The sequence below is a fragment of the Lissotriton vulgaris genome, chromosome 4_1 (genome assembly GCF_964263255.1).
Source record: "Lissotriton vulgaris chromosome 4_1, aLisVul1.2, whole genome shotgun sequence".
Lineage (NCBI taxonomy): Eukaryota > Metazoa > Chordata > Amphibia > Caudata > Salamandridae > Lissotriton > Lissotriton vulgaris.
In genome coordinates, this window is record NC_141691.1 from 239,989,759 (window position 1) to 240,007,578 (window position 17,820).

The 17,820-nt window shown below is 46.2% G+C and overlaps 1 protein-coding gene across 1 annotated transcript in view; it reads left to right on the plus strand.

Annotated features, from left to right (window-relative positions):
• TBC1D8B (TBC1 domain family member 8B) overlaps positions 1-17,820 on the plus strand; it is a 720,472-nt gene that overhangs the window by 63,733 nt on the left and 638,919 nt on the right. The window contains exon 4 of the mRNA XM_086967215.1: positions 3,246-3,413. Within this exon, the coding sequence (XP_086823341.1) occupies positions 3,246-3,413 (168 nt within the window). The remainder of the gene's footprint in view (positions 1-3,245; positions 3,414-17,820) is intronic.

Genomic DNA, 17,820 nt, shown 5'->3' on the forward strand with positions numbered 1-17,820 from the left:
ATATCACTCTCCTGGCCCGCCTACAGGTCCTCCAGAACACCGCTGCAAGGCTGGTGCTGTACCTGCCGGCCCGCACCCCATCTCTGCCTTGCCTAAAGTCCTTGCACTGGCTCCCTATACAAAAGCGTATCAAGTTCAAATTATGTTGCCTGGTCCATAAATCCATCAATGGACAAAGACCAGCATACTTAGAACGCAAGCTAAAAGCCCACAAACCAGCAAGAATGCTGAGATCCTCAGGCAAATCCCTTCTTACCATCCCGAGGGTTCCCACAGCCAGAAATGGTGACAGGGCATTTAGTAAGACAGCCCCTGAAACCTGGAACTCTCTTCCTCTTCAGATAAGGACTGAGTCCGACTACCTCAGGTTTCGTAGACTACTAAAGACGTAGCTGTTCTAGCCCTGCCTACCTGTCTGCGGGTCCACAGCTGGGAGTTCTATGATCTTTTTCTTCTGCAAGCGCTCTGAGACCTTCGTGTGATTTATGCGCTATACAAATGCAAAGTAAAGTAAAGTAAAGTGCATTTAAAGGAAGATGTATCAATGCTAGTTGACACTTGTGAATTGAATCAGAATTCTTTAGACAAAGAAGTGTAATGAAGTAGCTAGTGCTGGAACATCCATAGAAACTATGTTTACTCAGTTCATTCTTAAACAAAATACAAATACAGAATTAGAATACAACTGACAGTGATACCCAACTGATCCAGGACCATCTTGCCACTATGCTCAACCTTCACAATTATTCAGTATTAGGGTATCTTTCTTAGTTTCACATGCCTGAAGCATTCCCCGTAATCAAGATGGGAGTCCCACAGTAAAATAGTCAAGCAGTGTCTTAAAACCTTCATAGGCTAAAATGGACCAAGGCCATCTAAACAGTAGCCTATCTATGTCCTTTTAAAAAAAAGGACCAAATGTTGGCATTCAGCCAATCAGCTGTTATCACCCTCTAGAATACTCCCAGCAGAGGCCAGTTCTACTCATATTTTCACGACCCCCTTGACAAGCAGAGGTCAGTGGTACTGTGTGTTACAGGTTGTAAAGACATCCATACAGGTCCTACGAGACTCAGAAGTGACATAGAAAGAAATATATCTTCTGCTCCTGCAGCCCTTTCTCAAAGAAATAACAGGTCACCAGTACATCATTTTTGCGCCTTCTTCACTCCAGTACTCATCAGATCTTGTGATCCTTAAAAGGCATCAGCACTTTTTCAGGTACACTTTCTCATGCCTTATGAAACTACCATTTTATGGACTTATGTTGAGGTAGGATTTCACTAATTCATTAATGAGCATACATTTTTCTTAGCACCTTTTGGAACCCATAAACAGACTTGTCTTGCTTGTGACTATTGCACACCGGTTAATGACTCCACAGCGACTAAAACAATGGTGCAATCTTTTCCTGAAGAATAGCTTTACCAATTAAATATATTTGCCCCCGTTGTTCCATAGCAAAGTTCAAAACATTCGAATTGTGATTTGAATAAAATTAAATGACAGGGAACATACCCTGTGCTATCTGTTACACTTCCTAAGACTATTTCTGAATCTAATAGCTACATAACTGGTATGCAGCATATTCGTTTTCTATTATTGCTTTTTGGTCTGGTGTAGAAGGCATGTTTAATTGTCCCCTAGCCTCATTTATCCAACAAATGTCGTAAATAAACTACATATACATAGAATACATTGAAGGACTTAGGCTCAGGGCTCTTAAGCCATTGATCTGTTCAACTGTCATTCACAAGGGAGGTCATTTAGTCAGATCACATGTACATCTTCACTGAAAAAGAAGTGCACTTCAATCTAAGTGCTGGTTGACCAATATTTTTTTCTTTCCCTTCTATATAATTTATTATGTCTTGCCTACAGACAGCTTGCGCTGTCTGAGGAGACCCCCTGTCATCACACTCCACCACACAAACATATTCACATACATACAGATACAAAGAAGCTTTTGGGCAGCCACTTTCAATCGCAGCTATTAGCTAATGTGGGCCAGCTGGCTCTTAAGAATTGGCCGAAAGGATTGTCCCTCAACCTTGATATCAGCCCAGGTCATTTTGTGAATGTGAAGTAGTTTTAAAAGCAGTCCATATCACATTGCCTTTTATTTTTTTCGTTAATATAATTTCTTTACTTCCCTCACCCACCTATTCAATGTTAGCCTGATCCTTCAAACCCCCAACCTCCACTGTGCCGCCTGCAACCACCCCATTGCTCATCCTTTCATCTCTGTTTGATGAGGATGCATGTGTGTGGTAGTATCATGACATTTACGATTTATGATGCTAAGCTGTTATAAGCATGTTCGCACACAGTGGTCACCTTAGAATGGTGTATGAGATGGCCACCCTGGGTACACATGTGAATGCTGACTTTACAACCTGCTGGTTAGTACAGGTTGCAACACTTGCACACTCGTGTTGTGACATGCCAGAAAGATGCAAATATCCACTGGCAAAGCCAATAAGTGGGTACTTCCCTTTAAAGGCAAGAAGTGCTGTCTTTGTCAATGCATGTTTTTTTTCTTCCATCGTCATCCTTGTGTGCTTAAACTATCTCTTAAGGTTACATTCATAGCGAATGGTACCTTTTCTTTACTACAGTAAGAGTCATTGGCCTGTGCCTACTAGGAAGCACTTGTACTTTTCTTTTTAAATTATATACAATAGTTAATTTTTTGCAAGCATATGGCAACCACATTTAGGCAATTATGTTTGTTTGTAGTATATGCTTGTATTAAACAAAAGAAATTGCACCAATTTGCCAAGTCCATTTCAATTGGTTTTGCCACTGCTTGTTTGATAGTTTTCTGCCAATGTGAATTGTTCTGCTATCCAAACCTGCAGTTTCTTTCATACAATCCCTAACTAGGCTGGTGTATGCCAAGAACCACATCTGTCTTAAATCTTCCATGCCTTGCATGGCTGTGTCTTCATTTTCAAATATTTCATTAAGGTTTGACAAAGATTGCCCTAGAAAGTCTAGTCACCAAGTTGATATGTATTTCAGTAATGTACTTCTTGTGTTTCACAATTAAAAGAGTTGAGGATAAATTGTGGCAGGATGAAGGGAATCGGTGTTGGAGAATCTAAGTGACCAATTAGTTCATGCCATTTTGTATTTTTTTCATGGAACACGTTCATTCTGTGCAGAAATGACTAGTGCATGTGGACCAGTGCATGTGCAAATCAAAACCACGAATCTGTTAATAGATCTAATTCTATCATCAGGTAATCGGGGTCGAGAAACCAGATCCAGCCAATAAAGTTGTGAGCATCAGTACCAGAGGGAACAGACCTGTCCGTTTTACAGAAGTTAGAGATTTTGAGAATCTTGTGGCACGGCTCAGAAATAAGTGTGGAGCAACTTCGAGTCCCCAGCACACCGCAAGTTCAGAGGTACAGCATCTGTATATCCGACAACAATTGTAGTGGTCATAATGTGGATGGACTGGTGTGTACTACACTGCCATTTTATATTGTAGCATGCAAATTAAATATTAAAGTTAGCTTTCAGCTGAGTAATATGCAATATGTTTAAAAACTGGGAGTATAATAGGAAATATTTATGTAATGAGCAAATATCACTGAATATACCATAAAGATCCTGCAGGTTTGAAATTAATAACTGTAATGAGTATTTAATAAGTAGTCATACCCTCAAGTTCCATAGGCCGTAAACCCAGGATAATAATAATGTAGGTGTTCGGTAGGGGAAAGTGCAGCACACCCTTGGTGTGGCCCAAACTTTCGTTCCAGTAAGTGGTTATGACCGAACACAACATGCAAATGTGTTGAAAATCACCTGGGGCTGCATTACAACTCCAGCAAAGATCCGATGTAGTGCGATAAATAGTACAATGGCGAGACGACGTATAGTACCACTGTGTCATCAGTTTGTAGGCCGTCTCACCTTGTGGTATACTACCATGTATTTTGGGGGTATCTCGCCAGAATGTCTTCCATTGCTTTTGCGAGATATCCTTAGTTGTGTTTTAGTGCCATTACGTTTGAAATGCATGCAAGCGTGTCATACCAGAACTTTGGAGAACTTGGTAGGTGCTGGAGATCAGATCTCTTGTGCCGTCCTAGGCCCTGACGCTTCAAAAGGAGTACGTTGTCTGGTCGCACCCTGAGTGTTCAGAGGGTTTTTGAGTGACAGATTTGGCAGTATTGCATGTTGGCTGTTTTGGGTATGTGAAATTCCTGTTTGTGATCAAATGTTTTGATAAAGAGTGTCTGATGAACCGGTCCCGCCATGTACGACAGTCGCCCACTTCCCGGAATGAATGCGGTTCTAAGGCTGGAGTGAAGTCTGGATTGCATGCCAAGGGAGTGTTGAGAGAGGGGAACGTAGTAAGCCTGCTTAGAAGGTCAATCTTGTCCCAAAATTCAAGGTCGGTCCTGATAGGGGTCACAAAATAAACACTCTATGGCTGTGCACGATTAGGGAGTCAGGCAAGGTCCCAAGCTACTACCCGGTCCATGTGAAACCAATGTTTCTCTCCTTCACTCACAACCCACTCCGATATAAAGCAAAGAGGCACTGATCAGTCGTACTCCAAGATATTGGGGCAGGCCAATTCCCCCCGGTCTATGGGAGCATTAAAACAGAGACTGAGAACCTGGGCTGTCTCTATCCCATATGAAGGCACGAATATCTTGTTGGAGATCTATGATATCCTTGCGGGGAATGGGCGTGGGGAGCATTTGGACCCTAGGAAGGATGGGCATCTTAACGGCATTAAGCCGCCCCATCTAGGACACATGTAGGGGCTGCCAACCATGAAGGTGGTCTAGGACAGATTTTCGATATGGTGAGCAATTAGCTCTCGTCCCAGTCCATAGGGTAGGGTCAGCTTGAGGCCTAAGTAGCGAATGTCATGTGGGGCCCACTGGAAGGGAGCGAGAGCCTAGATGGCGGGGAGATCCTGCCTGGATATTGTGAGATTTAACGCTTGGGGTTTGGACATATTGGTTAACCTCATGAGGCACACGCAATTCATATTATCAGATTCATTCAGATTATACAGTACAATGAACACAGAAATATACTTGTTAACCATTGGTATTCATGTCCTAGGATTGATAATGGGGGATAATAGGGGAATACCGGAAACAACATCCTGGAACAGGTTTCTGGCTAATAAGCCAGGCTAGCTTGAATTTAGTAGCAAGGGGAGCAAGGGACCCACGTCTGGGCATTCCCTGCCAAATCAGTCTGACCCTGTGCCTCATGGGAACAGTCCTGCCCGAACTGCCACTGGATTCAAGCTAACCTGGCTGATGACAGCTGATTAGCCAGAAACCAGTCCCAGGATGCTTGTTTCCGGTCCAGGGAAGACATGGCTTGGCAGTTTGGGCTGGACTGTTACCATGAGGCACAGGGTCAGACTGATTTGCATATGGCCATATCTGAACTGGGGTCGCGGAGTGAGCTAAAGAATGATGATGGATTAAACCCAGATCAGTTGACTGGGGGTGAGTGCTTGCAATGTTAAACACTCCGTCCATCATCCCCTTTGGTTTTGCTTTGTTCGCCCCAATTTATGTGCTCGGTCTCCAAAGGGGAATGCCAGTGATGGAATCAGTCTGCCGAATGGTAATAGCAAACAAAAACGGTGATGGACCGAATGTGGATCAATGTCACACATTCACCCCAGTCCAAAGATCTGGGCCCAAATCCATCGTTTTTTTGCACTCCAAACCACCCTGGGTTAGACAATGGCGATATGCAAATCCGCTCTGACCCTGTGCCCCATGGGAACAGTCCAGTCCGAACTACAAAAGCCATGTCCTTCCCAGAACGGAATCAAGCATCCGAGGACCGGACCGGTTTCGAGGTAACACCTCATCAGCCCGGCTAGCTTGACTCCAGTGGTGTGGAGTGCCTGGGACCCACGTCTGGGCATCCCCAGCGCACTTAGGGCGGCAATTGCAAACGAAACAGGTGATGGACCGAATGTGGATCAATGTCACACATTCACCCCAGTCCAAAGATCTGGGCCCAAATCCATCGTTTTTTTGCACTCCACACCACCCTGGGTTAGACAATGGCGATATGCAAATCAGCTCTGACCCTGTGCCCCATGGGAACAGTCCAGTCCGAACTACAAAAGCCATGTCCTTCCCAGAACGGAATCAAGCATCCGAGGACCGGACCGGTTTCGAGGTAACACCTCTCATCAGCCCGGCTAGCTTGACTCCAGTGGTGTGGAGTGCCTGGGACCCACGTCTGGGCATCCCCAGCGCACTTAGGGCGGCAATTCAAACAAAACAGGTGATGGACCGAATGTGGATCAATGTCACACATTCACCCCAGTCCAAAGATCTGGGCCCAAATCCATCGTTTTTTTGCACTCCACACCACCCTGGGTTAGACAATGGCGATATGCAAATCAGCTCTGACCCTGTGCCCCATGGGAACAGTCCAGTCCGAACTACAAAAGCCATGTCCTTCCCAGAACGTAATCAAGCATCCGAGAACCGGACCGGTTTCGAGGTAACACCTCTCATCAGCCCGGCTAGCTTGACTCCAGTGGTGTGGAGTGCCTGGGACCCACGTCTGGGCATCCCCAGCGCACTTAGGGCGGCAATTGCAAACAAAACAGGTGAAGGACCGAATGTGGATCAATGTCACATGCCAAATGGTAATAGCCAGGGGTTTCACCGCTAGGGCAAACAATAAAGGCGAGAGAGGGCATCCCTGCCGAGTACCCCTCATTAGGCGTTTTGGCTTTGTATGAAGGCTGTCAACATGGACATCAGCATCCAGGGCATGGTAGGAAGCAAAAATACGAAATGCCGTGCTCGGACCAAGACTAATTTTCTTTAGCACCACTGTAAGAAATGGCCAGGTCACCTGGTCGAAAGCCTTTTCTGCATTGAGCGAGAAAAGGCAGGAAGGTGTAGAACGGTGATGAGATTTCTCCACTAAATGGGTGATCTGCAGGTGTTATCGGCCCCTTTCCAGTTACGGATGAAGCCAACCTGGCCAGGATCAATCAAGCCAGGAAGATATGGCTCTAGGCGATTCACCAGGATCTTGGAGTAGAGTTTAGCATCCGTGTTTAAAAGTGCAATGGGATGGTAAGCGCACAGGGAGGGGTCCTTGCCAGTCTTGGGTATGAGAGCATTTCCGCCGCCGTCCTTGTCGAGGTGAGGCCAGATTCAGAGGAGAATGTATCTTGGAGCCCTAGCATACGGTCCCGGAGGAGAGGGAGAAAGGCTTGATAGAAGGCAACCTGTAGCTCATCAGGCCGGACGTTTTACAGATTGGCAGATCATTTAGGGCCTGCTTTAGTTCAGCATGGGTAATAGGGGCCTCCAAGAGTTTTGCGTGGGCCCGGCCAATAGCATCCCAGGTGCAGGAGCCAAGCTAGAAATCTGAGTGTGCGAGAGGCCCCGTCCTCCGAGTTAAGAGCCTGATAAAGATCATAGAAGGCCTGTTGTTTTGCCTGTTTGGTGATGACCCAGCCACTGCTGTAAGTCTTGATCTTGGCTATATGTGTATTAGCATGCCGCTTTCGTTATTTGCGTGATAAGAGTGCACCCACTCTATATCCCCCCTCTTAGTATTGCTTTTCCAAAGCAAGCAAGGCCTTCTCTGCTTTGTTTGTTCTGTGGGCGCACAGTTGGCCAGCTGTCTCCTGTTGCGCAGGAGCGGGCAGACTCGTCAAGATGCTCAAGAGAATTGATCTTTGAGGTTAAACTCGCCTCTACCAGACGGGATTCCTGAGTACGGGCAATTGCAACAGAGGTGACCCCCTCCCCCCCTTGCCCACTGATGGTAACCTTAAAACCATCCCAAAGGCTGTGAGCCGAAGTGCCGGGAAGCCAATTCAACTCAAAATAGTCGATAATCCCCTTTCGAATCTCTGCCATGTCTACTGGATTTCGGAAGAAATACGTGGGTAATCGCCAGCGAGGTAGAGTCTGGTTCGAACGTCCAACCCAACTCCATACAATTTCTACATGTGCATGATCCGATATGGATAGATCTGATATGATGACAGTTTCCAGATCCCTAAGGAGGGAGTGATTTCGAAATAGTCTATTCTGGAATAAGAGGCGGAGAAATGCGAAGAAAAAGAGAATTTGCGGTTTTCAGGGTGTTTGCACCTTCCTATGTAACCACAATGACCAGATAAATCTGGACTAGGGGAACCAGAGGCACGGGGTACTGGTAGACGGCAGCCTCCAACATAAACTGTTTACCACAATGAACCGCTACCAGTAGGAATATTACTAGTATAAGTGAAGTGTTATTTTGTGAGTGCTGGCATCTCACAAAAAGTGAAGGACTGGTCTCACACACCACCGGGTGTCATGCTTCATCATTGAACAGTCCTCGCCCTTTAAAAACTTGGTTTGATAGAAGGCGGACATACACCTGACGACAGGGATGCACTTCTAAACTAAGTGGGGGCCCAAAGAAAAATGTGCAGTGAATTAAAAAGCCATTATGGGTGTCTACTTAATTTTAATAGCGTCGACATCCATATGGTAGCTTGAAATAAAGTGATCGGTGCCATGGGGATATTAGTGTCCCCCCAACGTTGTATGTGAGATCAACATGTTTCTGCCTGTAGGCCCAACTGGGTCCGCGGCATTCATCAGGATCATAGTATAAAGGGCTCTACTCTTACCGAACTTGGGTGAGAGCTTTCCACTTGGTGGGGTGATAATACTCACACTCCACTGTCTGTAATGATAGGTTTAAATGATTCTGAAAGACAAAAACTATTTAAACCACATCACACTCTTACTTACACTAGCATACAAGATAACCAATAAAAACCAAAATCACCCAATTCTTGGTGTGAATTATTATCGGTGTAATTAGTGTACTGAAAGCAAATTTCTTAGTGCACCACGTTCAGAGAACTTTTCCCCATTGAGCTTACCCTATGATGAGGTAAACTGCGCCTCATGGGAGGGAGAGCAGATGGACCCTTTAGGTCCTGGAACTAGAGAAGGAAGGCATGGAGAAAAAGCAGAATAATATAACTCGCAGGGCCCATGTGGACCTACCACAACATTTGTCAGGCATCCTTGTGTTATATACAAGCTGTGTAGCCTGTAAGAACAAGCATTTGCAATGCAATAGGTCTCGCATTTACTTGAGTTTGAGCTATTGGCATTGTAAATGACATTGCCTTTTATTTATGTTTTGGTTTTTAAAGTAGATAAATAAAAGGCATTGTCATTTACAATGCTAATAGCTTAAAGTAGCGTAAATGCGAGACTGATTGCATTGCAAATGCGTGTTCTCTTCTGCATACACAAAACATCAATCCGCATAGTGATGTCCAGGGACAGCTTTAGCGCTGTTGTGGTACAATTGGGTTGCAGCTGAAGGCAGTGTGAGTTTCTCTCAGTGGGGCAGTATGGTGTTCAGTGGGGGAGAGGATGTGGCACTCTGCTGATGACAGAAACTGCAAGGCTCTGAGACAAATGGCTTGTGATAGCACTTTTAAGCATATTTGGGACATTTTGCAAACTGCAAAGTTTTCAGATTAATGTATAGTGTTGACCAATAACAACTGAGCGCATGTGTGCATTGTCAATCTAAATAAACCTGGAAAAATACTAATTATAGCGTCGTCTTTTGCTTGTGTCAAAAATAAATGTGGATAAACACAGAAAAATTGCCCAAAAAATAAATATGGATAAACACAGACGGAAATGGCAAAAAAAGAAATACCATATAACCGGGAGCCCTAATCATTATCTCCGCTTGAAGGATTGTTTCGTGGGGCGATGCTGATTTTTAATCCCGTACGTTTGTGAATTTGTGTATTTTAAATATATTTCCTCTCTCTAAAATGCCTAGTTTTACGGATCTTATCGGCACTCGGCTGGAAAGACGTTTCAATGGTGTTTGGTGTATTTGTTTTTAAAGGCACTCCATCTATGCTTTAATCTGGGGGATTTGCGTCTCTCCCCACACCCCCTCTAACTGAGGAAGGGGTTGTGGTGGTGCAGAGCGCTCTAGCAGTGTTCTACGTGAGGGTTTTTCTGACTTTTTATTGGTGTAAACCCTACAAACCAGGCTTGTCAGTGTCGTAACACTGGTAAATCAATGAATTATATTTTCATGTGATATTGACCTGTTACTGATCTGGTGCTAACAGGTGACTCCTGTCCCTGCCTGCTGCTGACCCTGCTGGCGCCGTGGACCATGAGATTGGGAGGCTCTATTCATCCATTCATCCACCCGAGATCGCCCTGGGAGATGCTGACACATGAAGAGGCTTTGGAGGACCATGGTTGAGAAGGCCAGCAAGTTTCTCTTGATTTTGGTCGGCTCCGTGTTTTTCATGCTGATCCTCTACCAGTACGTGAGGCCGGGTGTGAACTTGGGTTCCCCCAGCCGGTACCCCCAGGAGGACCTGGACCTCTTTCCCACCCCGGACCCGAACTACGTGAAGAAGTACTACTTCCCAGTGCGTGACCTGGAGCGGGCTCTGTCTTTCGGCATGAAGGGCGATGACGTGATCATCTTCCTGCACATCCAGAAGACTGGGGGCACCACCCTCGGGCGCCACCTGGTCCAGAACGTGCGCTTGGAGGTGCCCTGCGACTGCTACCGGCCCAACCGCAAGGAGATCTGGCTCTTCTCGCGCTTTTCCATGGGCTGGAGCTGCGGCCTGCACGCGGACTGGACCGAGCTGACCAGTTGCGTGCCCACCCCCGCTCACATGTGCACTCATATTTTAGTGAACTGTTTTTTCACCCTCTCTGTCGATCCTACCCAGACCTTATACCACCTGTACCGTCTCACAGCCCCTAATGAACTTTGACCCACCCAGGCCTCTTGCTTCTAAGCCCCTGCCCCCCCCCCTCCCATGCAAAGTGTCATTGCGCTCCAGCTGTTTAACGGCTAACAATGCTCCCACACCCCTGCGACCATCTAGCGTATGCTTTCAGGCCTTTAATTCTATTACTGCCCCATTGTGCGCTGTTTGGATGAGCCCTGATGGGCTCAGCCCACTGGTTGCAAAGAGGAGCCCTTGAGATGCCGTGGGCCAGTGAATCCTAATCTGCTCTCACTGGGGACAGCTCGGGCCATGTTGCAAATACCCCACCCCCTAGTGTTTCTAACCGTCAGTGTTTGCCAGCCATTACTCGTATATCTTCATGGCTCCGAAATCCCACTTGCTGCCTAGCACCACCTTTTGCAGACCCCGACCCGCTCTTTTCAGAAGCAGCCCCATTTTCCTGCCTGCCCCATTACCGGTGTACAATTTTTCCATTGCCCCATTTCTATGCTTGGACGGGGACAGGCGTTTGCCAGCGCTGGCCCCCGTAGTTGTGAGAGCTGTATCCTCACCTTGATTACATTTTGTTTCTGATTCACATATCTACAGTTGTGTACAGGCTGTTCTGATAGCTCAGTGGTTGAGTGTCCTCTGAAATGGTTTGCCATGAAGCTGCAAGTACACATTCGCAGCCTTTCCTTTGCCTGAGCAGAGGTTGGCAGCAGGAGTGACGTGCTGTTGAGTCATTAAAGCGCCTATAGACTGTTCCGGAACATGCACAGATACTCAACCGTACAGCGCCCTTTTGTTTTCATTCCCCGTGTGTTCTTTCTGCCTCCTGCATATTGCCGTCTCAGAGCGTCGGGCGGGGTGGGAGGATGGGTTCGGGGTGGTTCCTTTGTCTTAGCGGCACGTGTTGTCCATGTCCTTGACCCACATTGTTGCTTTCCGTTCATCGGAGAGTATCGAGGGGGGAGGGGGCATAGGTCTTTTTCAGTGTCCTCCCCCATCCAGTTCAGTCGAGACCCCCCTCAAATTATCGTGCTTGCCTCTACGGTACATGGAGCAGGGCGGAACCAAGTAAATGCCCCAAATACGGTGTTCATCCGGTGCTGGGGAGTGTCACCAGTCTCCACCGGTATACTGAAGTATTCGGACACAGAAACCTCGATTTTCGGTAAAAAAAAAGTGCTGCTGTGGAGTATGTCCCATCCCCCCTCATCGTCCTGTCCAGCCCTCATCGTCCTGTCCAGTCAGCTGAGATTCAAGCTCCATCGCAGCAGTACGAGTATATAACTTGCATTACACACACCCAAAGCTGCCTGAAACACCCTGTCCGAGATTGCTGCTTCACTGCACGGCCCACACTGGTTTGTCTTTGTAAATGGTTTTAAACTACTGTGTTGGGCTCTCAAAGAACTGACTAGCTGTGCATGTTGTCATTCTCCCCAAAATGACCTCTAACGCGTGCTTTCAGCCTGGTGCTTATTTTTGGAGGAGTGAGCGCACGTGGGAGTAAGCTGCCAATGTTATTTTCATGGCAGGGAAGTGCCCTCCGTACCCTCCCAGCAGCGGGAAAGCTGCACGCTGCCCGGGGCCGTGTGGTGTGCTGGGGTCACATTGGATGGCCGTCACATGGGGCCAAATGGCGCAGTAGTATGTACAATGAGATGGAACTGAAAGCCAGGTGTGATGTGGCATCAGTATGTGGGGAGAGGGTTCTCCAAAGGGATAGGGTTCATTTGTAGAAGCATTTTCTAGCGTTGCTTCTCCTTGTGGTTGTCCGCCTTTCTTTTTGTGTATACCGCGTCCTTGCACTTGGCTCTATACACAGGCAATAAAACAATTTGACAACTACTTGGAAACCAGTGTTCACACGAGAGTGTTTCCAAGTCACGGCACTGCTCTCAAGTCCTCTGCTGTGATTTTATACCTGCCCCGGCTGTTGCGTGATGCTTAAACAAAAGTTGCTGATAGCTGCCTTTGAGCTTGAGATTGCTCCAGAGCCGAGTGTTCACAAGGGGGTGAGGGGAGGGGAGTGGGGTCAGACTGATAGCACTGAAAAACAAGACGTGCGCAAAAACGAAACCTGCCGTGGGGCGGGACTTCTGTCTTCGGAAGCCCGCGCCCACGGAGTGCCTGGACAGAAAAGCAGTGCTGGTGACAGGAGGGGGGGGGCTCTCATGCCCGAGGGAGAGGCTGTAGAGTCCGGCGATGCGGTGAGTGGGGTTAGTTGGGGGGGTCTCTGTGCGTGTGTGGGTGAGGGCGAGGGCGGCGGCTGGGGCAGGGGGGTTGTCTGTGTGTGTGCGCTTGTGTGTGGGTGGGGGCTGGGGGGGCTGGGGAGGTGTGGTGTGTGTCTGTATGGGTGCGCTCGTGTGTGTGTGTGTGTCTCGGTGTGCGTGCGTGATCCATGGTGACTGACTGAAGAGACTGCCGGAATAGGAGCGCGCGACCTGATCCGTTTCTGGCAGGATGCGTGCGTGCGCGTGCCAGTCTGTTGTCCCAAACCTCGTTAGTCCTTGAAAGCCAGAATGATTGCAATAGGACTCCACTGCGACAATCGCTTTCGCGATTGCGTCGCAGTGCGAGCCCTAAAAACGACTCATTCTTCCTCTCATTCAACCTCTTACTGTTAACTGCAGTGATCGCCGCCTTTCAGCCTAGGTCTGCATGCCTCCGCTCCTCGATGGTGAATGAACCCACTAGCAGTTGGTTTTTATAGGCAGTGTGACCGGAAGTTAAGTAATTGATTGAGAAATACGGGGCAGCTGCGGGGATTCCGGTGTCCGAGAACCCCATTCAATATAGGCTGGTCGAAATGCCTGGCTGCCTAAATATGGGCATCTTATTTGTTAATTATATCCGGCGTTGGAGAACGCCGCCGGAGCAGTGATGATATCTAAAGGATACCTAAAATGCGCCTGCGCATAATCGTAAGCTCTGGACCGTGCCTGTGCAAGCGGCAAGCGCCGTTGAAATGATGTTATCGACAGTGTCCCTCAAATGCGCATGCGCCTGGACGTCATTACAGAACAGCGCATGTGCAGAGGGCAATCACTGTAGCGATACTGTTTTACGTGGAGATTCCAAAGGAATGCACATGCGTATAGTGGAAGGGGAAACAGCGCATACACATTGAAAGTGCCCGATCGCCTCCTGAGTGCATTATTTAGTATTAGTGTCATAATCAGGGCGCCTGCTTTCATACCAATCGCTGTTTTTAGAAAGGATCGAGTTCAGAGTTAGATGTACGTTATGAGGCCCAACAACAACATAATAAAGGTCATTACTAGCATTCATACTCATGCTGGTGAAAATGGTAATGAATGTCGGTAAGCGCACACATTTTTGATCCAATGTAAGCCATTACTCACAACCTAAAGTATACACTGAATGATTATTAATATTAATATTCCAATAACAGAGTATAAATCTGATATATAGGATATGGGTGCATTTTAAATTCGAATTGTGATGGAAATCGAAGATAAACACCCAATATGTTTTAACTTGTATTTAACAGTAAAGATTAATTTGGTGGGTTGGTGTGAGTGGCCAATGGAATGTTAAAGGATGTGCTAAAGTTATTGACCAAGTTGAAGCCATGGAATATCGTCGTTGAGACCTTCTTTCCAGGTCCGCAGCCGGTACACCCACCTCTGCTCTCGGATGTGTAGTGGCCTACTAACATCAGTAGTGTGTTTCTTCATAACTTCTAGGACAGTCCACCTTAAATCTGTGTCTTTGTGGTTCTTTTCCAAGAAGTGTCAGGTGAGTTTAGTGTTGTTTTTCTTACAGCTTATTGTACTGCGGTGCTCATTTATGCGTGTCTTGATTTTTCTTGTCGTCCTCCCCACGTACCTGAGATTGCAAGAGCACGTGAGGAGATAGACCACATTTTCTGTGTTGCAATTACTGAAAGAGTTCAATGTCCATGGGCGTGTTGTTCCTATATCAATAGTTTTGGAAGATGTAGTAAGCAAACATGCCACACATCCACCACAGGGATAATGTCCAGTGACCTTTTGTTAGTTCCATAGTGTCATTTGGGTGTCTTCTCTAGAGTCTGGATCTTTAGCTCGTACCAATTCGTCCCGCATATTTTTGCTTCTCTTAAATGCAAACAGGGGAGGCTCCCAGTGTTTCTCAGCCCCCTGTAGGATGTGCCAGTTCTTTCTGATAATTTTCTGTACTTTTTTTGATGCTTGAGTGAATGTTGTGACACATACCATTCTATCTGATTTCTCTTTATTGTGTGTTTCAAGAAGAGCTTCACGGTTGACATTTCTTGCTCTTTTCTTTGCTTTTTTTATAAGTTTCCGGGGGTAATGTCTTTCAACTAATTTGTACTCCAGTTCTTCTGCCTGTTGCAGAAAGGTATTTGTTTCTGAACAATTTCTACGGATCCTGAGGAATTGACCAACAGGAAGGTTGTCCCTCAGGGCTTTTGGATGATAACTTTCGTAGAGTAATAAGCTGTTCTTGTCTGTTGTTTTATTATGAACTTTGGTACTGATGCCCTCTGGATCCATTTTAATGTCTAGGTCAAGGAACACTGCATGATTTTTGCTTATAGAGTGAGTAAATTTGAGATGTCTATCTTTCGTGTTGACCCACTCTACAAAGGACTCAGCTGAAGTTTGGTCCCCCCTCCATACGATGAACACGTCATCGATGAAGTGTTTCCATGTCTTTCGGTTGGCAGAAAATGGGTTGCTGTCATGGAAGATAAAATCTTCCTCGAACTGTTGTACGTATAGACACGCTAAACTAGGGGCAAATGTGCTGCCCATTGATGTTCCACCAATCTGATGGTATAGGGCACCCTCGAATTCAAAAAAGTTTTCACTAAGGGCTATTTCTGCACATTCCATGACAAATCTTTGCGGTGAAAGAAGGTCTCAACGACGATATTCCATGGCTTCAACTTGGTCAATAACTTTAGCACATCCTTTAACATTCCATTGGCCACTCACACCAACCCAGCAAATTAATCTTTACTGTTACATATAAGTTCAAACATATTGCATGTTTATCTTCGATTTCCATCACAATTCGAATTTAAAATGCACCCATATCCTATATATCAGATTTATACTCTGTTATTGGAATATTAATATTAATAATCATTCAGTGTATACTTTAGGTTGTGAGTAATGGCTTACATTGGATCAAAAATGTGTGTGCATACCGACATTCATTACCATTTTCACCAGCATGGGTATGAATGCTAGTAATGACTTTTATTATGTTGTTGTTGGGCCTCATAACGTACATCTAACTCTGGACTCGATCCTTTCTAAAAACAGCGATTGGTATGAAAACAGGCACCCTGATTATGACACTAATACTAAATAATGCACTCAGGAGGCGATCGGGCACTTTCAATGTGTATGCGCTGTTTCCCCTTCCACTATGGCCTATACACATGCGCATTCCTTGGAATCTCCACGTAAAACAGTACCGCTACGGTGATTGCCCTCTGCACATGCTCTGTTCTGTAATGACTTCCATGCGCATTGGAGGGATACTGTCGATAACATCATTACCAGGGCTCTTGCCGCTTGCACAGGCGCGGTCCAGAGCTTACGATTATGCGCAGGCGCATTTTAGGTATCCTTTAGATATCATCACTGCTCCGGCGGCGTTCTCCAACGCCGGATATAATTAACAACTAAGATGCCCATATTTAGGCAGCCGGGCATTTCGACCAGCCTATATTAAATGGGGTTCTCGAACACCGGAATCCCCGCAGCTGCCCCGTATTTCTCAATCAATTACTTAACCTCCCGGTCACGCTGCCTATAAAAACAAACTGCTAGTGGGTTCATTCACCATCGAGGAGCGGAGGCATGCAGACCTAGGCTGAGAGGCGGCGATCACTGCAGTTAACAGTAAGAGGTTGAATGAGAGGAAGAATGAGTCGTTTTTCTTACAGGCTGCACAGCTTGTATATAACACAAGGATGCCTGACAAATGTTGTGGTAGGTCCCTATGGGCCCTGCGAGTTATAATATTCTGCTTTTTCTCCATGCCTTCCTTCTCTAGTTCCAGGACCTAAATGGTCCATCTGCTCTCCCTCCTATGAGGCGCAGTTTACCTCATCATAGGGTAAGCTCAATGGGGAAAAGTTCTCTGAACGTGGTGCACTAAGAAATTTGCTTTCAGTACACTAATTACACCGATAATAATTCACACCAAGAATTGGGTGATTTTGGTTTTTATTGGTTATCTTGTATGCTAGTGTAAGTAAGAGTGTGATGTGGTTTAAATTGTTTTTGTCTTTCAGAATCATTTAAACCTATCATTACAGACAGTGGAGTGTGAGTATTGATCACCCCACCAAGTGGAACGCTCTCACCCAAGTTAGGTAAGAGTAGAGCCCTTTATACTATGATCCTGATGAATGCCGCGGACCCAGTTGAGCCTACAGGCAGAAACATGTTGATCTCACATACAGCGGTGGGGGGACACTACTATCCCATGGCACCGATCACTTTATTTTAAGCTACCATATGGATGTCGACACTATTAAAATTAAGTAGACACCCATAATGGCTATTTAATTCACTGCACATTTTTCTTTGGACCCCCACTTAGTTTAGAAGTGCATCCCTGTCGTCAGGTGTATGCCCGCCTTCTATCAAACCAAGTTTTTAGAGGGCGAGGACTGGTCAATGATGAAGCATGACACCCGGTGGTGTGTGAGACCAGTCCTTCACTTTTTGTGAGATGCCAGCACTCACAAAATAACACTTCACTTACACTAGTAATATTCCTACTGGTAGCGGTTCATTGTGGTAAACTGTTTGCACCTTCAGGCATCCACCAAGCCCATATCAGCAAGGTCTCTCTTGACATCACCCCTACACCTTTAAAGGTGGAAGTGATACAATCTAGCTGCATGTCCCAAACAAACTTTAAATCTCCACCCATGACAATATCACCCTCCACAGATGCCAGCTGGTCACCACACAGTCTATAAGGATGAGATCCTGCACCTGATGAGGGGCATAAACATTCAAGAATCTGAGGAGGTGCGA